The sequence below is a fragment of the Corapipo altera genome, unplaced genomic scaffold, assembly GCF_003945725.1.
Source record: "Corapipo altera isolate COAL_440 unplaced genomic scaffold, ASM394572v1 2, whole genome shotgun sequence".
In the NCBI taxonomy this organism is placed as follows: Eukaryota; Metazoa; Chordata; class Aves; order Passeriformes; family Pipridae; genus Corapipo; species Corapipo altera.
The window spans coordinates 13,374,862-13,398,852 of NW_020884890.1; the positions used below are offsets into that span (position 1 = coordinate 13,374,862).

Here is a 23,991-nt window from a genome sequence, read left to right on the forward strand (position 1 = left end):
CAGAAACCTCTTTCATCAATTCAAGATTAGCTGCCTTCAGTTGCAACATTTATTTTATCACTTCTCATAATGCTTCATCCAGCCAGCATTTTATGGCAGGTCACTACTGTATCATACTGTTTCATAAAAGGTGTATTGAGGTTTGATGTATTCCCAGCTTATCAAGAAAACACTCTAACCACAGCTTTTACCTTATCACTTTGTAAGTCTTACCAAGTATCAACTTTATTCATTAACTATAAGCACCAAGGTGGACCATCATTCCACAGCAGTACATCAAATGTATTGCTACAGGTTTGGCAGGAGTTCAGACACCCATAACAGTCCATGTGGATTTAGTCAAAGCAATCGGGGGGCAGACAGAGCAACACAGCCAAAACCAGCCTCTGCTTCTCAATAAGCTGCAGTGCTCCCCAGCCTCCATTAACAAGTCCCACAGACTGCAATGAGAGTTTTGGTACCTAAATTTAGGTGACCACTAGCATACCAGATGACTTAATCTGAACCCAGGTCCAACCTGAGTATCTATAACATATTCTTTCAAAAACATTCTTTTGCTCAGATGTGGAAGGATCTCATCTTCTTAAGGCTAAGGGCAATTACTTTTATCAAGTCAACTTTCAGCAGTACCTTGCTTGCAATTTGAATACTCAAACAAGAATAATGTACCATTACTTTGCCTGAGTACACATCAACAGCTACTACAAATTTTAAAATATATATATATATATTGTCAGAAGTGTTCTCTGTGCTGGCTTCAGACTCCTCACAAGTACTATGCTGCACAATGCTTTAAGTAGCTGTTTCTTATTAATGCCTAAAGACTGTTTTCTTTGCAGCTCTGTATCCTTTTACACAAGTTGCTGCGGTAGCATTTTCCAGAGCCTTCATGGTACCATTGTTCCTTTTCTTGTTCTCATGCTGTTGTACTCATTAGACCCGATGATCCTCGTGGGTCCCTTCCAACTCAGAATATTCTGTGATTCTGCGATTTGACTTGTACCTGCAAACCTCGATAATGTTGTGACAAGTTTTCCTGAGAAGCAGCTATCTTTGGCATGAGAATCAACCCCTTCTCATCCTTTTTTCTTTATTCAAAGATAAGCCATTTAAAGACTTGATAAACATTCTCTAATCATGTCGGTGCACAAAATCTTAACAGTCAATATGCAACATTTTATCCAGAAAAAAAGGAAAAATTAGTTTTGATGTTACCCACATCTAACATAACTTAATAAGGTGGAATTAGGTCTTTCCACAACAAGAACTAACCTAATAAACTAATTTTACACATGCAAGAAGCCCAGTCAAGTGGAAAGGAACTGAGGTTTGCATGGATACTCTTTCACACCTATTAGCAGATCAAGGCCACAGTTCCCTACTTTGAGAAGATTTCTATTAACTTTTGCATGAATAAGAACACAAAAATAGCAAGCTCAAATTCCTTAGATAGTCTTTCCTGTTACACGTTTCTTTTTTCCACTGTGTAACTGTTTTCACTCCCAAATGGCTCCAGATAATTCCTCACACTCAAAATGTGACAGCTCAGAAACACAGCTGTTGCTTCAAATTAAAACTAACAACCGTGAATGAAACAGTGTGATCCCTTAAAACATGAATCCACATATTTACAGCTAACCACATACCTAAATGTTTCTAAGTACATTTATACATTTAAAGGTCTCATTTCCCATAGGACTGTTCTGCTAAAAATGAAGTTAATCATTACTTATTAAACCAGCATAATCGATTAAAACAATTTTCTTTAAAATGGGATTAATCAAAAAAAAGTCTTTTTTTCTCAAGAAAATGCCAGCAATGCCTTTGTGTGTCAGCCAGCTCTACTATATTAGCCAGGATTTGTAATAAGAAGAATAAAATACAATGGTTTTAAATCCTGAACAATCTGGAAAAATCCTTATTGTGGGGGAAAAAAGTATGCTATTAGCATGTTTATATTTCTACATAGCTTGAAAATATGCTGCAAACACGCAACAGATGGTCTGATGTTATTTGACATGTTTTAGGTTTTTTAACCAATCTGCAGCCCTGTCTTCTCTCTAAAAAAGGCAGCTTAGCTGGGATTTGCCTGCAATTTATCAGTGAATTTAGATTGCATTTGCCACAGTCATAACAGCAGCTGCCTTGGCCCTTCACCAAACCTCGGTCACTTCCGAAACCATTATGTAAGCCCCACACCTAACAGTATTAAAACATAAGTGTCATACTTCAAATGGTAAGAATATTTTAGACTTATTGAAGAGGTCATAAAAAACAGGAAGACAATCTCAATTAATATTTAAAAGCTACAGGTTATCACTGAAACATTTTTTGCCTCTGGCTAAGAATTCTATCAAAAAAACCTGTGCTACGTTATGCAGATGGTAAACTGCAGTACTTCAGACACCACGGTATTTTAATGAACAGTTAACCCATATATTCAAGGAACTACTGGGACCAAGAATTGCTAAAAGAACATTATTTATTGTTTTTAAGAGAAGGAAGTGAAAGCAGAGATCGCTATTTCTAGAAGTGATTCAGCATACTCTTTGCTGAAGTTTACACATAGATTTTATACAAAAGTATGCAGAAGTTCTATAGAAATGTATTAACTACATACTCTTAATTAAGACTCCAATCAGCTTAATAGGATCAATTTCATGTTCAGGTTATGCCCAGTAAAGCTCAAAGATGGACCATACCGTTGCACTTGTTGGATCCTGGGATGCTCTCACTGCACCTCCCTGCTGGGGCTCACGTGAGGCAGCAGAGTGGTTCAGTCCTGATGTGTTTGAAGGTCCAGCATCAGACTTCCTGGATGAATTGACTTCTGCCTACAAGAAGTACATATGTACACTTCAGAGACGAGATCAAAATTGCTCTGGAAAGATCTGGCTTATTCTGGAATGTGTATTTTAATGTGAGAGAATATGAGGCTTACCGAAATGTATTAATCAGGTATGCCAATTGCCTTTCAATCACACACCAACAGGTTCAAGAAATTTTCATTCTTTAGAAATAGGACTCTAAACGTGCAAATATCAGTAAAACCAATCTTAAGGTTTTTTTGCACATAACAACAGATATGACATTCAAAAAAAAGCACAGATGTATAGAAAAAAAAAAGATTCTTGATAAGATCCAGGATATTATGCCAGAAATATCATCCTTTTTTAAAACTTCTGTTTTGCATGTCCTTAAGACAATGCTGATTACTGTTGCTGCAAGTGAAGTAATAGTGCCTGTTTCTCTGCAGGACTAACAAGTCTATACTGGTTCTAGTACAAAGTTGCCCCACAGCCAGAGTGGGCACATATGCATGACACTACATAGGGTCAGGCACGCATACCAGTTCCCAGTATTTAAATTTCAGCATAAACAGAGTAAAAGAAAAATTACAAGTCCTTATAACACTGCTTTCATACATGTTTATAAAATGTCTATGAGGTATTATTTCCCACAATTTAGGTTTCATGTTTTGGGAAATTTGAGACAAGAGATCAGTAGGGACATGTAGAAGAACATGAAAAACATTATATGCCTGCAATAATCTCTTGGGAATGGAAAAGGACATAGCATCATAATGTTGAACTGAAATACTTTAAAATTCATACACGTAAAAAAAAAAAAGTCATGACTGGATTAATTTTTATCAGTAAGCAAGTCACCTCCCAAGTCATGTATCTAGATCCCAATTTATTATAAAGATGACAATTCCAAATCTAGTAACTGTCTTCAAATACAGACATAAGTAGTAGCAGCAGTAGCAGCAGTAGCAGCAGTAAAAAATACAAACAGTGTATTAGAAACCAACCAGTTATGGTGATAACAAACTGATAAGATCACAATATAATATTCTTTCATGATACTATTTTGTGTGAGGAAATTAAATTCCCTGTTTCTTGATGTGTATTATCTCAGGAGAATCCAAAAAATGTCACTGAAACAATCTGAAGATGAATTTAAGATTTGAAAATACTTACAATCTGACAACATTGCCTTCCCTTTTCACTTGACTACTATGAACTCTAACATTAGACAGGATAAGTTGTGACTCAAATATGGATCATGAAAAAAGCAACGCAGAGCTATGAATAATTTAGACTGGAATGGACCTTGAGATGTCACCTGGTCCAACTCCCACTAGAGTCATGTCCATGTTCAAGTTCTGAACATCTCCAAAGCTGGAGATTCCACAGCCTCTCTGGGCAGCCTGCTCTAGCATTTGACAACCCTCAGGGTAAATTTTTCTTTCCTATATCCAATTCTAAGTTCCTTCCCTCGAAGGGACCCTGTGACCACTGCTTTTCATAATTCTGCTTTTTCCAAGATGAGTTTATCTCAACTTTACTGTTAATCTCTATAAAGCACAACATACACTACAAAATGTGCATTTGATTTACTTCAGTTTAGGAAAATACTAAGTCTACTATCTAGACTAAAGTCAGACTAACATTCAAAAAAAATGACACTTGACAGTTCTCAAACCTGAAATATCTTTTTTGTCACCCTGTCTCTCTTTACTCCAGCCCTTACCTCTACTTCCAGAAAAGCTTGAAGGAACATAGACACCAAGGAATGATGACAAACATTCTGACTACATGGCCACATGTAGGTAAAGCATATTGTTTTACAGTGATACATATGCTATAAGTGCTATTAATCATCTATCTTTCCTGTTGGTTTTTTTTTTTACACAAAATGGAATTTTTAAATTTATCATATATAGCACCTAAAATGAACAAAACTATTTGCAAGTCAACATAAAGCTGATTAAAAATGTAATTTTATATTAAAGCAGACAGAAACAAAGGTGGAGGCTCACAGAAGAAAACTGTAATGAGAAAATATGTTGGGTTTTATTTCCCTCCTGAATTTCATATTCCTATCTCAGTACCAGTACTCAGTACTGGGGCTTTTAAAAAAAGTTACCATTTTGCTTAAAGTTGGTATAAAACAACTTCTCATAACCCCAGACTCCTCTAGAAAAAGTTAGGAAATCTCTTTTTGAAGGATGAAGCTAATGAATGCAGAGGTTACTAGTATGTTTGCCAGTAGAGAGCCTCTCTCAAATTATACGCTCAATCAGCAACCTGATATTAAATCATATCATAAATTGAAATGGAACGTATCCAAATTATTAAAAACCTCTGTATTCCCTCCTAGTGATTCATACCATTAATTTACTACAAACACATCAATTGAATACCTCAGCCTGACATCAAACAAACAAACAACAAGAAAGTCAAGCAAAGCAGAGAAGTAGGAAGCTTAAAAAAACCCAGTCCCTAAAATTTTATTTGAGAAGGGAAGAAACACACAACCAGAGGACAAAACTGATTTATCCTGTAAGAAAAGCTAAAATGGACTGTAAAAGGTTTGAGGCTTTTTGTTCATTTTTCCCTTGATAAGTGCTTGTTCTTAGAAGGTGGTGTTAAGTATATGGATACATGGAAAGCACCAATATTCTTTAAAGACTGATGTCCCTAAGTCTTTAATTTTAAAACTGAAGATATGAAATGTAAGTAAAGAGTTCTTTCTTAAAAAAAAAAAAAAAAAGAAAAAGAAAAAAAAAGGCTTTGAGATTTCTAGAATTTCTCTGATGAAGATTAGCAGTTCTTAAGTAAAAATCAATCTACATTTTTAACCTTTATATATTGTAAAAAAGCCAGAAACAGGCAGTCCACTGCTTCTCCAAGTAGCTCAACTTTAAAACTCTGTCCCTCAACTAAAACTATCTCCTCATCTCTGTAAAATATTTTGAGATGTTTTCATCACAAGCGTTATTACACATAGACCCAACCACGCCAACAAGATGGCAAAGGAGTATGCAGGTCCCACAAAATTGGCAGTAAGGCTCAGTAGAAGGTAATCTTTAATTTCATAGCACACAAAAAAAGTAAAAGTAGTTCTAAGGAGAGTGTTGGGAGATAAAAGGTGATAAAAGGGGACATATGAGCATCCCTGACCTTAGTGAGGATGTGTTCTGCACCAATGCCACACTGTCATCATATATTTCACTGTAATTCCATGCCATCATGCACAGCAGTCTTCCTTAGTGGCTGATTTAAGAGTTTAGTGGAAAACCCAGTGAGAAACAACACTGTGCATGCAAGACATGCAATTCTCTAAGGAATGTATTTGTCTAAACAAACCTTGCTTTCACTGAAACACAAGCTAGAGAACACATTTTTCGGTCACAGCAACTTCCATACCAGAGTTCAACTTTCAGTATCTTCAGATAGTAGTAGAGTAGTTCAAAAGAATTTGCAATCATTTTTCAGTAGTAATATGTTTTATTCCTTCCATAAGCAAAAAGGAGGGGGAAAAAATCACAAGGGAAAAAAATTTAGGTTAGCTTTGCCCAAATTTTCCTAACACTTTCCTGATAAGACTAATTCTGGAGAATTTAACAAAGTTATTAGTGTCTGAAAATGTGGAATTAAAAGCAACATAGTTAGGCAGTTTTTACCGCAGTGCTCACTACTAAAATTAAAACCAATCAATCAGTGTTTGAGATGGACAATTTTTTAATTGGCAAATTGCAAGAGATCCACTTTTATTTTTCTCTTTCAGACTGTACTAAAAAAAGAAGTTTCCACATAGCAACTGATGAAGGTTTCTGCGATTTACAAGTTTTTCCAATTTTTTTTAAATTCTGTGCAAGAGAGATAAAAGTTTAAACAGTAACTTCACCTTGAAGCTAATTTGTCTGGCAAGTTCTTTAGCCTCCTTGTCCGCCTGGCTTGACACGCTTCTGGATGTTAGTGGTAAGAGGGCTGTCTTCATAGATGTGCCACACATTTCACAACAGAAGTCTTGTGACCTGGCCACAAATGACACAGCTCAGAATAGCATGTTCTCATAATGATCTTGTGTGCTTGTTTAAACAAACTGCTTGCAAAACAATCCATAGAAAGACAAGTGGTGGCAAGACCAGCAGCTTAGAAGTACTTCCCCCCCGCCTCAAAACACTGTCTTGAAAAAATACGTTGAGAATTATCTACACTGCAAACACATATTCTCTCATGTAATTTAGGAAAGCATTAACAACTGACTTACCTACTACTATTATTTATACTTCATTAGTAATTTCTTACAATTTAAAAACTTATTTATACCTGCAGCAAATTAAAACTATAAATTATAAAGAACTAACTATTATTACAAATACTATATAGGATCCAGGAACTTGCACCTCAAATCCAAGAATTTCAGCTTCTGTGACAGCATTTCCTTCCCTCTCTCGCACACATAATTTGCCTATAAGGCACACTGCAGGCTGCTCTCCAAGTCTGTGAGAAACCACACAACCTTGATAGCATAGTATCAAGTCCAGCCCACTAACCCTACCTCTGAGCAGAGTTTATTAGCTTTGACTCAGTGCCATGCTAACAGAAAAGCTGCAGCTTCCAACAGCTCAGAGTACAGGTGCAATAAACTCACATTTGCCTGCAAAATAACATACTAGTTACCATTTGGAATTCAGTAACTTTGCTTATAAGGTAGGGATACGGCCTTCCAGGTACCTTCTCCTTCCCAGATGGGAAAAACAGAAAGAACGAAAAAAAACCCCATAGGTATAAGATCATGTAAGGATAATACTGCGTAGCTGAGGTTGGGATGGTCCTCTGGAGATAACACTGAGTTACTGAGCTATCTGAGCAAGTCTCCTTGCTCAGAGCAAGGTCAAGTAGAGCATGTTCCTTATGTCTGTTTCCAGTCACACTTTTAACAGCCCCAGAGAGAGAAGACTCCACCTCTCCAGGCAACCTGTTCTAGTGCTTTGGCCACCTTCACAATAAAGATTGTGAAGATGGCATTCAGACTGATTTTTGTGGGTTTCAGTTTGTGCCTATTGCCTCTTGTCCTGTTACTGGATGTCACTGAGGAGACCCTGGCTCTGCCTTCTTTACACCTTCCTTTCAGATATTAGGACACATGGACATGATCTGTTGAACCTTCTTTTCTCCAGTCTGAACACTTCCAGCTCTTCTAGTCTCTCTTTGTATGAAATATTCCCAGACCCTCAATCACCTTTGTGCCACTATACTGGATTTGCTCCAGAAAGTCCTTCTTTGTAGTACCTTGACCTGGTCACAGACCTGACCTGGACCCAGGACCCTCAATGTCTCATCAGTGCTGAGTACAGAGGAAGGATCACTTGCCTCAACCTGCTGGCAATGCTCTTTGTCATACAACCCAGGATACCATTAGCCAGGATACTGCTGTGCCCTTCTCTGCTGCAAGGGCACACTGCTGCCTCAGGATCAGTCAGGTGTCCACCAGGACCTCCAGGTTCTCCCCCATCCAAGTTCTTTTCCAGCTAGTCAGTTGGTGTTATTCCTCCCCAGGGGCAGGACTCTGCTCTTCTTTGTTGAACTTTGATGACATTCCTCCAGCCACAGTGTCCTTCAGTGGCAGCACAACCTTCTGGTGTTATCGGCTACTCCTCCCAGTTTTGTATCACCTGCCAACTTGCTGAGGGTGTACTCTGTCCCAGCATCCAGGTCATTAATGACACTGAATAGCACTGAGCCCAGTGTTGACCCCTGGAGTACATCAGCCTGCAGCTGGACTTCATGTTGCTTATCACAATCCTTTGAGCCAGGCAGCTCAGCCAGTTCTTAATCCACCTTACTGTCCTCACTGACTTAGGCTGTACCTCAGGAGTGAGGATGGTAAGGCAGAGAATGCCAAAAGCCTTGCTGAAGTCCCTATAAACAACATCCACTGCTCTCCCTTTCTCCACTAAGATAATCATTTCATCATAGTCACAAATCTCATCTTAAGTTAATTTCCTGAAGATCATTCAGAAGCAGTCGTTTCAGAATTTTGGCATAATTTCATTATTGTTATTATTTACTTAAGCACAATGATACATCATTATTTTGGTTTTCTCCCCCAGTTACACTTACTATCCATTCCATCATACTCCTTTTCCCTCCATGCTGCAATTACTGCTGTATCACGGTATTAATTAGAGCTCCAAGCCTGAATTTTAGTTAAACTTCTAATATGACCACACAATGCTGGAAGGAACACAGCCCTCTCACTGTATTTTGTTTGACTAAGTTCCAAGTTTGCACAATATTCAGAGAAAAAACCCCACTACATATACAAGGCATTGAACTTGTTTTATATTTGGAATAAATGCAAAAGAATAGACTGAAGTGGCTTACTTTCTACTCGATGCGTTACCCCAAAAGTGAGTGCATATAGAGGTACCCATAGGAACAAGCTTAGTGCTTACTTCTTTGCAAGAGCTCTTCTTTCTTCTGGTGTGTAATCTAGAGATCCTATTGCTCCTTCACCTTTGGTTGGCATAAATCCAATAATGGCCAGTAAAGCTGTTCTTACTAAAATGGGAAAACAGAGTTAAAAACAAGGTGGCAGAAACAACTCTTATGTCATCTCATTCTAAACTCAGAAAAGTTGCAGTTCTGACTGCAAAACTTCATTATGTCCAAAGGAGCAGTCTGAATTTCATACAAGCAGCACTGGGGGTTTTTTGGTACACTGCAAGGTTTTCTTAATTTTTTTTAATGTCACATTGTAAAGAAAGGTAAGGCCATCAGCCAACACAGAGAAGAAAACACAAGTTGTGACAAAAATGTTGCATCACTATAAATACTAGAGTCCCAGACTTTAAAAATAGGTTCTGAAGGTAAAATGGTAAGGCAGAACTAACATATAAATAAAGGAGGGAAGAATGTTCATAGCACAGTCTTCTTTTTGTATGTGTTTTCTGTTAGGCATGAGTTCAGCAATTCAGTGCAACAAGCTCAGTGGTTTTCTTCTATGCAGCAGAATTTGTTCCTTTTATGTCAACATGCTGGGGAAGGAACTCAAATACAACTGCTTGTAACCGAACTGTCATCTGAAACATCTCTTTGGACAACATCCATACTTGAATTTTGCTTTACATAGTCATGAAATTTAAGAATTCAAGACACTTTGCTAGTAGATTTGGTAAATAAATATCACATGAAGATAAGCACCACATCATAGAAATAGGATACTTATAACTCCTATTTAGAAATACAATATTTTCTACTCTTTAAAAAAAGATAAGAGACTCAACAAAAGTTGAAGAGTGGTGAGCTAGAAAACTCCTAAAATTTTATTAACATATTTTATAAGTGAAACTGATATACAAAGAAATAATTCATGCACTGTACTTAGCAAAACTAAAATTATATAAACACAAAAATACCACTTTGTTTTAACTGTGTAAACTCTCAATTTCTGGGATAATACTTAAAAAAATTAAGGTAGAAAAGAGTCAGTTATTCTCAACTCAGACCATAATGTCTTTCCTCATGAGTGTTCAGAACTACAGCATTAAAATTAAAAACTCCCCTCAATTAATATTCAAGCTGTTCTAGTGATTACACAAAAACTGGGTAAACTAACAGGATTTATTTTCATAAGAACAACTACAAAAAACCCCACAAAGAATATGCTAAGTAGTCTGAAAATTCTTAATGCTTGTGCATCCAAAAAAAGAAGAGCTCACCATGGCCCCTCAGTTTCTCAACCTTTTCACCCTGCATTTATTTATTACCATCCTCAAATCCTCCTATGTCACTCTTTCAAGACCTTACATTTCTCAAATTCTCCCATAGTTTTATACCTCAAAATGTGTCCTCTCCCTCTATGCACATTCTTTGTGAGATTTTTTTTCAGTTTAAAGATCGAGTTGCTTGATAAGGGGTATAATTTTCCAAATAATTGTTACTTACTACTCCATGAAGGCTGCCATGTTTCAGGATGATGCCCTGAGATGCTTAAACAAATTTTCTTCCCCACTTCAAACCTGCCATTGGCCTTCAAAGGAAGAGGAAGGATACAATAAAATATGCTGGAAGTTAAATCTCGGGTTTTGGTACAAGTTGTAAAAATTGTAATAAAAAAAAATTCTGTATGCTAACAATAAATGATAATTATATTACTACCAACCTCACAAAATTGGCATTCAACTTTCTGAACAAAGAATTCTGTCATCTGACTCTATTAATGCACGAAGAAAACCTTCTACAAAACCGTGCACGAAGGAGGGCCTTTGCCTCGAACTACAGGTCTGCCTTCCTACATGTGAGTAATGTTTCCAACAGAAACCAAAAGGGCCCATGGAGAGTACAGAAGGTTAGACAATCACATCAGCAATATGATTTCTCCTGGAGAAGAAGTTTCCATTTATGAGGTGCAAAGCTTCAAGCAATTACAGATTACCAAAGCCACCTTGGAAGACTTTCTGGACTTCAACTGACAGCATGAACTGTACTACGTCACCTTTCCTACAAAAATAGCGTTATGTTACATGCCAAGAATCTCTCTCTCTCTGACACCTATGGTTAAACTGATGACATAAAAAAGAAAAACTAGTAAGCCTGCTTACTTACCGTCAGCAGAATAATGCTGGGTGGTTTCATGGGATATTCAGGTGGTAGCACTATTCGTCCATGATAAATCCCTCCATCAAAATCTGAATCTGGAGGTCCTCTAACAGTGAAGTGCCATTCAAAAAGATTATCCTAAAATGTCCCCATCAATGGAAGAAGAAAAAAAAGAAGAGTTTGTCACAGAAATAGACAACTACATGCCATTTTTTTGAACAAGGATAGGCTACAGAAATGGCACACAACAGAAGTTTTATGAAGCCAAAAATCAAATGGAAGGGTAAAGAGAACCAACACAGCACTAAGAATAAAATATTGTAGTCTTCTAGCAATTTGCTTACACAATGACTTCACTGAAACCCTCAAAATGATTATCCAAACTCCTCACTCTAGTTGTATCAATTATGACAACAGTCTTATTACCCGACAGATGGAAAACTGAGTCAGATTAGAGAAAACTGAATGTTTGCCTCAGTAAACAATAATTTCTGGAGAACCAAGGGGATGCCTACACCAAGAAAGAACATTAATGACAGTCTCCCCAAAGCCCCTTCCATGCACAGGGACTTGACTCACATGGCAGAGAATTCACATCCTCTTTTGCTTCTCCACTAACAATCCTGAAACAGCTACTGTGCCTTACTGCAAGAGGAACACTTTGAAATTTAGATTATTTTCACTGGACATATAAATAACTTCTCATTATTTCTCTGGGGTTCTGAGTTTGGCTTTATGTATGAGAACCCATGCTGCCCACAACTTCCCAAATATTTACAAGCAAAACAACTCCTCCTGTTAGGACAGGAGTCCAAATGAGGCTTGCTGTCAGTGAATGACATCTCTCAACTAATGCTGAACCCGGGTATTACAGGGTTGGGACTGCCCACCCAGTTACAACTTTTTCAAGTACACGAGGTGACTGTCAACATTTCCAGCATTTCCTTTCATCTGCCACTGTTCTCTTCCCAGCGAGTCACTGTTCTAATCCAGAAATAAGATCTTCATGTAAGTTACAAATAATAGCATGAATTAAACCCTACATTTCACTACAGGAAAGGGAAACACAGGGTACAGATAAAAACTAGTTGATAGTATGGTATATTTTACAGCACCTAGGAACACACATTATTATGCAAGCAAGTTAAGCGTGTTATGCATTTCTGTGAACAGCTAAATCAAACCTCCCAACTGAATACCATAGAACACTGCCCTTTTAACTAATCCTGTAAAATCAGAAGGGATTTCTGTTTAAGCTTCTAACCACCAGAAAATCATTGTCCTCTCAGCCCAAAAACTTAATTGGGTGTTAGGTGGACTTTTAGAAGCTTCTGCTTAAGTGAAATCTATGTCTCTTACAATGCATCCAGAATTGTACCCATTTACATTTTTCACAGGGTTTTTTTTTAATGTAAAAGAGCAAAATCTTAGGGATCACTTAGAGTTAAATGTTTCATTAAGCAACTCAGCAACTGAGTCAGATATCAGGTTTGGGTGTATAAAGCTTAAGTTAAATATTATGCATTTATGCAGTCTCAGGAAAGAGATGGGGGAAAAAACATACCCATGCTATAAAACTACTCAGGTCTGATATAAACCCATTATTGTGCACTTTCACTGACAACCTGGAACTACAGTACCATTGAAGTGGAATTCTGCTGCTGATTTCCCACACAAGAAACAAAAGGTCTGTTAGCATTTAAATATGTACATTTTCAATACCTATGCATTACAGAGAGGTATAATTAGAGTATATATGAATAACACTGCCTAACTAAAAGTTCTTGCAAACACATAGAGAAACAAACCTCCAAAGGCTGTGCATGATAATGATCTGTAGGATCCTTCAGTTCTGCAGCCTCTTTCATCAAACGTTTAACAGCTGAAAAAAAAGAAAGTGTAAGACATGGAAATTAGGAAAATAAATTAATATGCATTGCATACAAAAATACATAAACATTTCACTCTTTTCCACCAACTAATCTTTTCCAGCATATACCAGCTTCTTCACTAGAGTTCATAGTTCAAGACACAATATAAACTACTCACAATGAATAAACCTTAAATGAGTTATACAAGTATAAAGTCATGAAAAATATGTTGCATGGTCAGAGTTTCTCAACACTGAACACTGGGACTAAAGTAGTTTTATGTTAATAATTGCACCAAAGACATGAGGAAAAATATATGTATTATTAACAGTTTCGGACTACAAGATGTACAAGGCTAACAACCTCAATATTTTATTATAAAGGACATCATGTGAATCTTTAAACAACTGCTGAATAGCTTTGTCCTGACACCTCCTGTGACAGTCACATGACTACACCCTCAGTTGTTCAAAATGAGGTCACAGTAAGATTTGAGAGAAACCAACACATCAGCAGTAAGAGGAGATGAAGTTTTACACTAGATTTGAAAACGCACATGCACGGCCAGAAAAATTTACCCAGGGTCTCTGCACTTTGAAACTGCTACCAAGTGTGGACAGACAGGTATTTTTCTATCCTAAATTCAGGACAGTCATTAGTAACCCTCTCTAATCTTCTACTTCAGAAATATCAGCATCACCTGTATCTTCTGCATCTCCTTTTTCTGGAACTTTAGTAAGTTCCATTACATCACTTGTCCTGCCAGGTGCCCTAATGTGTATCATATGTTAATGCCTAATAAAAAACTCAGCTGAATTGAAGAGCAGACTGAACATAAGAACTGCAGACAAGAAATTCAAGGATGCCACCTCATGAATAAGGTTAGGTAGAAAGTTCTTATTCCCTCCTACATACAGGAAAAAGTGCAAATACCAGTTACCTCTTCAATCAATCACATAGGAACAGGATACCTTAATCCATCCTCCACATTCAACTCAAACCCTGAGTGTCCCTGCCACTCATGTAATTATTTAACTACAAAGAAGGAGAAATACTGCTCAAATTTCCTTACAGTGTAAGCATTAAGATACAGTGAAAGTGAACTGCAGCTCCTTGATTTACAAAGCCTCATATCACCAGATGACTGTAGGCTTTGTAGCATGCTCAGACACCAGGGCTTTACTCACTTTCATGATGATGTGAGGAAAGCTACTCTAACCTACCCACAGAGAAATTTAATTCCAATCTACTGTGAAAAGCTCTTTTCCTCCTTCACACTTCTCAACAGCTATAAACAACAGCTCAAAGTTTAATAATTTCACTTATTACAACCCAAAAAGAAAACAGACTATGTGGAAATTTGCTGCTTCCAGTTGTCCCAATTATGCAGTTGCCAGGGGGAGATGTCAATCAAACACCCTGCAGAGTCCCCCACGTCCTGTGGTTCCACTGAATAACACTTTGTCTCCATCTTCATTAAGGTTTATCAGTTCATTAGCAGGGAATAAGAAAACCAGCCTGGACCAGAAAAAGCTTCAGACCCAACACTGCTTCACAGCCAACAAGCCTGGGCATTTGCCTTCAGAAGAGAAGTGGCATGCACCAGGATGAGTTAATTCAGGACTGAACACCCAGTGAAGCAAAAGGGTAACCATGAGAAAACTGAGAACATATGTAACAAAGCCTAATGAAGATAGAATAGTCATGGACAAGGCAGACAACTGTTACTGAGATTTCCGAGACCAAGAGGGACCAAGACAGAAATACAGTCTCCCCTATTAGCATCATGTGCAGTTACTCACATTCACTGAGGGACAACTACTAGAGAAAAATATTATTCCACTCCTGGGGCATAAAATACAGCAAAATCTAATTTAGCTTTTGTATATCATAGCGCAAATTTGCTTATAAAAAGTTTTCAGTATTAACCAACCTAGGATATCTTAAGAATATATCAGGTGACCTAACTGCAGCCTTCCAGTACCTGAAGGGAGCCTAAAAGAAAGAGGGAGAGGGACTTTTTACAAGAGCATGTAGTGACAGGACAAGGGAGAGTGGCTTCAAACTGAGAGTAGGTTTAGATTAGATATTATGAGGAAGTTCTTTGCTGTGAGGGTGGTGAGGCAGTGTAACAGTCCCAGAGAAACTGAGGATGCCCCATCCCTGGCAATGTTAAAGGCCAGGTTGGATGGAATTCTGAGCAACCTGGTCTAGTGAAAGGTGTCCCTGCCCCCAGCAGGGGGGCTGGAACTAGATGATCTTAAGGTCCCTTCAACCCAAGCTCTTCTATGATTCTAAGAAGCATATGTATACGAAAAAAGGCTGAGAGGTGGGGCTGTTCAGCCTGGAGAACAGAAGGCTCTGGGGAGACCTTACCGTGGCACTTCAATACCTAGAAGATGCTTACAAGAAAGAAACTTTCTACCACAGCCTGTTGGGACAGGACACGGAGCAATGATTTTAACGTCAAAGAGAGTAGCTTTAGAATGGATGCATGGAAGGAACTCCCTCTGGTCAGTGTGGTGAGGCACTGGAACAGGCTGTCCAGAGAAGCTCTGGATGCCTCATCCCTGGAAATGCTGAAGGTCAAATTGGATGGAGCTTTGAGCTGTGATCTAGTTGAAGGTGTCCCTGCCTGCAGCAGGAAGGCTGGACTACTCCTTTAACGATCCCTCCCAACGAAAAACATTCTGTGGTTCTCTTTCCATATTGCTGAAAAATGTCAACTGACAGGATGCAAGAAAAACTCGGAGGTTCATTCTGAGAACGTGTGATCCAGTGATGAAAGCATTAAATTGTTTCTTCTTTAAGCACTGCTGCAATATTCATGAACACAGTCCCTCCTTGGTTACTGAAAACCTCAATGAAAGAAACAAACAAAATTCGCAGTCTGCCTGCAACAAGTACATGACATTCTTATCCAAATATCACTAAAAAGAGTTTTGATGCAAAATATGGTATTTCAACTCACTTAAAGTCACACTGAATCATCTGAGTAAATGTTTGGCAATGGCAATTCTGAAAAATGAGAATGGTTTGGGCCCATTCAAAATAAAAAACATCAAACTGTCAATAAAGTCAAAGAGTATCACTAATACAGCCAAAAAAAAAATTAAAATCAAGACATTCAGTTTGTAAAAGACAGGTTTTAGAGACAAAATAGTCATTTTTTAATGTGGCATGACCATCAGCATGAGAAATAGCCATGCTTCCGCAGGTACGCTCAGCAACACTTTATCATAATGTTCATCAAAATTAAGTCTTCAGGAAATTTAGTGCCTGGACTAACACTAGGGACAAAGGAGAGTTCCTACTCAGCAGGAAGTGTGGGAGCTCTCTACTGCTCTGGGAAGGGAAGGAAAGAAAGAGTGGGTGCTATGGGTTAGAGGGTCTGCCTGACAATCTACCTATTGTGTTACACTGAACTTAACTAATTTTTCTAAAAAGCAAAACATGGATATTAAATTCTGAGAACCAAATTTAAAGCCACCAGCTTGCTTTAGGATTGAGCAGTGGTGGAATAATTAATGAGCAAAATTTGCACAATGTATGCATGTCTGATTTGTAGATTTATTTCTAACAAAAACTGTGTCCTGTCAAATCTCACTTTTATTATTGTTTACTTTAAACTATCCTGAAACTTCTGTTCCCACAACCATTTCGCTTGGATATCTCTTGAGGTCACATTCAGGTACTTCTGCTATCGTGCCCAAGTCTGCAACTTGTGGCTGGGAAACTTCTCTATACAGAAATTTCAAGTGATCGGTCTTCACAAATGCCAGTATTACTGCTTAAAGTAATTTGAATACTGGTGGTGTTCTCTCATACAGCTAGAGATCTCTTAATCTTTCAAGTTGACTTATCTGATCTCAGAAAAAAGGAATAAAACAACCTGACAGCTTTTACTGCTTCAGCAAATGCTTTCTACACTTTTTTAATTTTTTTCTTCATTTTAAGCAAGATTTAGACATCTACACAGGAGAAATACAAAAAAAGTAGTACTTTTTTTCCCAAGGCTCTGCTGACCAGCATAAGTAAGGATGCAGTTTACTTGTTGAACACAGGTTTTCCTATAAAACCCTTCATCCCAAAGAAACTTTTATAACTTCTCAGTTCACTTAAGCTATTAGTAAAATACAAGCTATCTGCATTATGTGTTTGTCTATTAATGATGTTACTATGCACAATTAGGAAAATATTTGACAGTAATTTTAGAAGAATTAAAATTGAAACATCACAAAACAGTGTTTCCCACCCCCCCCCATTCTATATCTGACCACTGAGCTAAGACTGCCTGACCCATGGCTGGTGTAACCACCAAATGACTTCAGAGCTCACTGTGCTGAGAGTCACCTGCTGAATCACCACCACCAGTCCTCCCAGCAGCCCAAAGCACCCGGAAAACCATTAACACAAACTGCCTCTACTGGCATTCAAAATAAAACCCAATTTACTAAAGATATCTTTAAAATTTCATGTAAGGAGAAAAATAACAGTGAATAATAGTCAGTAGTTCACCTGCCCAAAGACTGGATAACTCCATTAAAAAATAAAGTAAGGATTAGGTTTTGTAAAGTACATAGAAATCCTTGTAAGGTGACAACACTTGATGAGCTTTGACATTCCAAGTCCAAAAAAAATCACCCTAATTGATGTGGTCACTAAAGCATGCAAGAGAAGAGTCACAACAGACTGGAGAGTTATAAAGTACTTTTACAACAGTTCTTTGGTATGGAGTGTGGTATCTTTTCAAGTAGTGTTGAACTCTAGAGGGCAGTTTATTAAATCTAAACATGCAGCGACTCTAACAGGTTCATAGCAACCCACACAGTGTCACTGGATCACTTTGTGTCAACTACTCCTTGTGGACGCGATTCTCCTGGACAGCTTAGAACCTGTGAATGATGTGTGATCACTACTGAACTAAAAACAAGAGAAGAGGAAAAAGGGGGGCTTGAGATAAGTACTCTGAAATATCAATTACAATCTTTTTGGAGAACAGTGTTACGGGGTATCTACTCTTGAAATAAATCCGAGTTACCACATTTTCAAGTGAGCTCCACATCACTAATGATCTTCTCTACCCCTGCATTTCTTCTGTTTATTCATTTTGCCCCCATCTTAACCCTTCCAAGTTCACATTTGTCTTTAAATAGATTTTACAGTTCCTGTAGACATTTTTGTATATCATTTCACAAAATTGTGGCTATATTTTCATAAAAATTTGCATATCAGTTTATAGACACTTATTTTTGAATCAAGACTACAATTAAAGTTTCATTAGGATCCAGATACCTGATCTTTCTTTATTAAAAAAGGCCCAAACAAATAAATGTCCCAGTCGCACCCATGCAAAATAAAATCCCTGGAAGACAGATGAAACTTCCACGTGGGCAAGTCCTTTAAACCACTGATGAGGAGAATGTACTACATATTTTGTTTCTTTAAAACTCTTCTACAAAATATTCCCTACCACCTCTGTCTCTGATGGGACAGCGGACTGCATATATCTTTGCACTGATAACTCAGCAACCAAGCAAAGATTTACAGATATTTACAGATTTTTCAGTCTTCTGGAACCAGAAAGCCAGCAGTAGAAGAAGCAACCCATAATGCCAACGATCTTTCCCATACTGCCACTGGCCACCTCATCAAACCTACATCCTCCAGTACCAGAGGAATGGGCAAAACGAAGAAGAGTTAAAATTTCAGTCTTGGTCTCCTTAAAATTGTGAACAGCATCACCATTTTAAAGTCATCTCTACCAAAATCTCCTACAGTTTCAACATCATTATTCTAAATATCATAAAGTATGGAACACAATTCTTCATACTAAAGGAATCACACTCCTCTGCCTAAATGAAAGCAGCCACAGGTCACAAAATTGCTTTTATTTTCAGATTTGGTTTAAGCCCAGCCAGCAGCTAAAGACCACTTCCTCCCAGTGTTCCACCCTGGTGGGAGGAGTACTGGGGGGGAAAAAAAGTAAAACTTCTGGGTTGAGATAAGAACAGTTTAATAAACGAAATAAAATAAAATACAATAATACTAATGATAATAACAAAATTAATTATAATTATGGTAATGAAAAAGAGAGAGACAGAGAAATAAAATCCCAGGAAAACAAGGGATGCTCACCACCCACTAACCAATGTCCAGCACATCTCCAGTAGCAATTGGTCCCTCCCAGTTTATATACCGGGCATGACGTTCTGTGGTATGGAATATCTCTTTGGACAGTTTGGGTCAGCTGTCCTGCCCTTGCTCCCTGAATTCTTGTGTCCCTCCTTACTGGCAGAGCACATGACACAGAAAAGTCTTTGACTTTGGGTATGCACCACCTAGCCACAACCAAAACACCAGTGTGTTATCCATATTATTCTCATACTAAATCCAAACCACAGCACTGAACCAGCTACTAGGAAAAAAAAAAGAAATCTATCCCAGCCAAAACTGGGACTTTTGGTTTGGCAGTTCCTTTGACTTCTGCTACTAAACAAATAAAAATGCCATTTGCCGAGAATGCCAGCTGCTTTCCATCATCAGGGCCTCAGATATTCCCTTTCTCAAGACCCTAAATAGCTGTTTTACATCTTCACAGTTTCACATACACTCTTTTACAAGACCCACAAACCTTCTGTACTCATACAAACTTTAACAACTATAAAAAAAAGAATGCTTTTAATTAGTCTCATCTTGCTTTCTTCTCACCCTCAGAAACAATCAACCTTTAGCCCTCATTTCCCTCAGGGCAGCAGGAAGTACAGCACTCTTCTAGTATTTACAATTGAAAACAACTGTTCTGTCAACACAACAGGAGATAAAACTTACCAAATGTAAAGTGCTTATTGAACATGCAAAGATCAAACAATGTCTTCTTCAGTCTTAATAAATTTTTAACATCTGTTCAGCTTTTTATTTTTAAACAATCTATCCTTATTTCATACACGGAAGGTACCAAGCAGCTCAGTAGCTACTGGCTATTTCCTATCAACTCTGTTTTATTAACAAAGAACAGACATATGCTTGTTGGCAAGGAACACCGTACAAAGTACAGAGTGGAGAAAGAAGCATAGTTTGAAGAAGAAGCAGCAAATGCATTGAAGATGACAGCTAAGAGGATCACAATCTCAGCATTGTTATGTTTCCTGTATGTCCAAGATCCCAAAGCACTGGGCAACAAAGGCGGGATACATGTGCCACGCCTCTCTCCGAGTGCTCTCCCCAGGCCTCCAGTGCTCTCCCTAACCAAATTCTCGATGAGGTGGTCTGCTGAAAACAAAACCAACTCTGCCTACAACAAAATAAAAAAGCACTGTTGTTTGTGGGCTCTGTGTGAGGCACTGTAAATAGCTGTTCATAATTCTTCAAGTGTCTGTGCTAATACCTGCTCAGACGCCTGGTAACAGCCTACGTGAAAGAGAGACTGTCACTACAGAAACAGTCACTACAAGATTTGGTGTCTGATCTTGCAGCAGGCTAAGGGTCACAGCTCTTGGGGAAAAAAAAAGTAAAGAGATTATTCCAAGTAGCTGTCTTATAAATTTCAGAAAATAGGGATGTTCCTGAAGCATGAAGAGGATGAAGTCTGTGCTTTAGTCAGCTGAGCTTTAATATTGATGCAAGAGGTTTATCAACCATATGGCAGCAGGCTGATATACATTGACTAATTCATTTTGAAATCCTAAGACAAAAAATAGCTTGCCCTTTTACAAGTGCCAAAAATACACACAAAAATATCAAGCAACAGCTTACAAGGCTTTGCTTTATTGCAGCAATACAAAGAAGCCTGAAGTGCGGAGTGTGAAATTTCTTCCAAAATTAATGGCCTTTTGGGGAAGAAATAAAAAAGGAAATTTAAGTTCATAGGCAGTGCGAGAAGACAGGGTCAGGTGAATGCCCCCATAGCTTCTTGCCCTTATAAAGGGTAACTGACAGGAGCCAGCAGCAGCTTGGCCATGCCCAGACCTGCAGTGGCCATGGGCTGTACCTATGGCAAACCGAGAGCTGCCAGAGCACCAGCTGTGCTGCCTCTCATCGACTCAGACACGGTGTGAAGGAGAACAACTTGCTCTGCGCTATGGAGAGTTACCATCTTTTAGATATGTCAGGATGAACTCATAGCCATAGAAACCAGGATAAGGAAGAAGATGAACACGCTGCCTAGGAGCAATCAGCAGCAGGACAAAGCTGTGGAGCAATATTGCACTTTAGGTGATCTGCTCGAAAGTACACAAAAAGCACAGCACTAGAGAGGCAAATTGATCCCTGCTCATCAATCTGGTCTAGCACAGCCCCTCACAGAAGAGGGATCCATATATAACCACAGATGAACTTCAATTCCTGACATAGCTCTGCAGCAGATTTTGGTTTAAAAATGAAGATCAATAAAAGCACAAGTTTATTTTAACAAAATTTTCCTATATGAAATTTGTTTTCCTCTATGACATTTCAGCTAAAGCCTATTATAATCATTAAAACAACTTATACTAAAATGGTAAGTAGTATTTGCCCTCTTTAAAACTACAGAGCAGACAGAAGTCACCATTTGGAAACAGTTTTGCTCAAGTTCAAAAGCAGATTTCAACAGGAGAAGCCTCTTGTACAGGTACAAAATTATTACTTTTTCCACTCTGTCTCAAGATAGCAAATTCCAAATCCCTAAAGCTGACCTAAAGGTTACCAGCTTGGGTCTTCCTCTATTCAAGGCAACAACAACAGGCACAAGGACAGCTACTAGTTCTAAAGCCTTAGAGGGCTCAGGTATCAAAATAATCCCTTTAGTCTACAGATGACACAACCACTTGAAATAGGAAATATGGTGGATTTTTTAATGTATTTTCAGTGCATTTACATTAATTGAAACCATCTTAATGTCAAAATACTCTACATTCATTTTCCTATGGAACAGCACAGGTGCTGAAAATCAAGTCCAGTAAAGGTAGTTTTCTCTTGAAATTAAGGGAAACTAGTAACAACAGAGAGGAATATTTCTAAATTAAACCACAAATATTTGTCCCCTCCACCCAGATCTCAGGGGCTCATCACACAGCACACGAGTACTGTTTTTAATGACGTGGCAAACCACACCTAGTGAGCACGTTTGTGTGGCCTTGTAAATTCTTCATATGCCACATATCCAGCCCATCGTCCTAAAAAAAAAGTATTCCTTCCTGGTATTTTAAACTTATACAAGTTCATTATTTGCTTAGTGATCCTTCTTATCTCTCAGTTATGCAACTTGGGTGTGAGGGTAAGGGACATAATTTAGCAATAGATACATCATCCACACGAGGCATGTTTGTAAACAAGCCTGTCATTGACATATGTATGGTACAAGTCATCATAGTATTCAGTTTCTCCCCACCTTCCATGCTCCCATACAGGATGGTATTATTAAGGAATAAAGCCACTCTTCGAAGCTGATAATGCTTATTTCTCAAAACCAGATATGGGGAAAGCAAGGGCAAGACAGCGACTGACATACAAACCCAACTTGACTTTACAAGCTGTGGGAGAGGTTTTACTCCAGCAGTGTCAGCCCTCCAGCTGTACAAGCAGTTCCCAGGGGGGAAGCCCGAGCACAGCTGGTCAGGGGCCACTGATCCAACAAAGCCATACAGGAGGGACACGACCTGCCCTCCATTCCCTTTCCTGGGAAGCAAAACCTTCTCTTCCAGTAGTATTTCTCCTGGCATCGCCCACATCTCTTGAGGCACCTCTCTCACTTCAAGGATTCAAAAGAAAGCCTAGGAGTTGTAGATATGAATTTTAACATGGAAACATGTCAAGTCGAACATGTGAACAAACATACACACAAACACATAAGTAAATACAGCCTGTATAGCGACACTTCAACGAAACAAACTGACGCCACCCAGGCTAAGAGACCCTCGCCAATCCGCCCCTTCACAGGCACCTGCTTGGACCGGAGGCGATGCCAGGGGAGCAGGGCACACACAGCCTTTGACTGAGGGTTCAAAGGTACGTTTCCAGGAACCAGCAAAAAAAAGCGTGGGCGCACACACAGACAGAGACCTGGCAGCTGGCATGTTTTGAACCGAATTAAGCTCGGAGGGCGGTTCCAGCGCCATCGCACTGCGAAGGAGAACGGACCCGGCCGGCCTCCGCCTGAACGCCGCCGCTCCCCGGCGGCCCCACCACGGCGGCACCGCCGCGGCCCCGTCCCTCCCCTCCGCCGTGACCCCCGTCTCTCCTCCCCGCCACGGCCCTGGCCCCAGCTGCGGCCCCCGAGCCCCCCGCGACCCGGCCGCATCGGCCCGGGCAGCCCGTCAGGCACGGCCGCCGCCGGCCCCGCCGCCTACCCGGGCTCTTGAGGTTGTACCGGGCCTCCATGGCAGCGGGCACCGCTCGCTGCCTCCGCAGCGGCTCCGGCGGCCGGGGGAGGAGGAAGGCCGGGCCCGGCCCAGCCCGCCTCGCCTTGGGAAACTCCCCTGACGTGGCAGCGGCGGCGACAGCCCCGCCAGGACCGCGGGGGGAGGCACCTGCCGGCCGGCACCGCCCCGGGCCCGGCCCCGGAACTGCAGCCGGCGGGGGACGGGGTGGTGCGGTACCCGGGCCGCGGTTCTGCTGCGGGGGCTGCAGCAGTGAAAATGCCTCCTCTGCGTGCCCGGCTCGTCTCAGCCTCCACCCACAGAGAGGATGGGATGAGGTGCTCGGGACTTCATGGTTTGAAAACCATGGGTTTGAAAACCGGGAGT

At 39.5% G+C, this 23,991-nt stretch overlaps 1 protein-coding gene across 1 annotated transcript in view; it reads right to left on the reverse strand.

The window, feature by feature from the left end:
• The window catches only part of UBE2J1 (ubiquitin conjugating enzyme E2 J1), a 28,005-nt gene extending 4,280 nt beyond the window's left edge, over positions 1-23,725 (reverse strand). The window contains exons 1-7 of the mRNA XM_027644946.1: positions 23,596-23,725; positions 13,208-13,281; positions 11,406-11,537; positions 10,746-10,830; positions 9,254-9,359; positions 6,697-6,826; positions 2,703-2,834 (exon numbers count right to left, since the gene is read on the reverse strand). Of these exons, the coding sequence (XP_027500747.1) occupies positions 2,703-2,834; positions 6,697-6,826; positions 9,254-9,359; positions 10,746-10,830; positions 11,406-11,537; positions 13,208-13,281; positions 23,596-23,626 (690 nt within the window). The 5' untranslated portion in view covers positions 23,627-23,725. The remainder of the gene's footprint in view (positions 1-2,702; positions 2,835-6,696; positions 6,827-9,253; positions 9,360-10,745; positions 10,831-11,405; positions 11,538-13,207; positions 13,282-23,595) is intronic.
• Between the last annotated feature and the right edge of the window lie 266 nt (positions 23,726-23,991).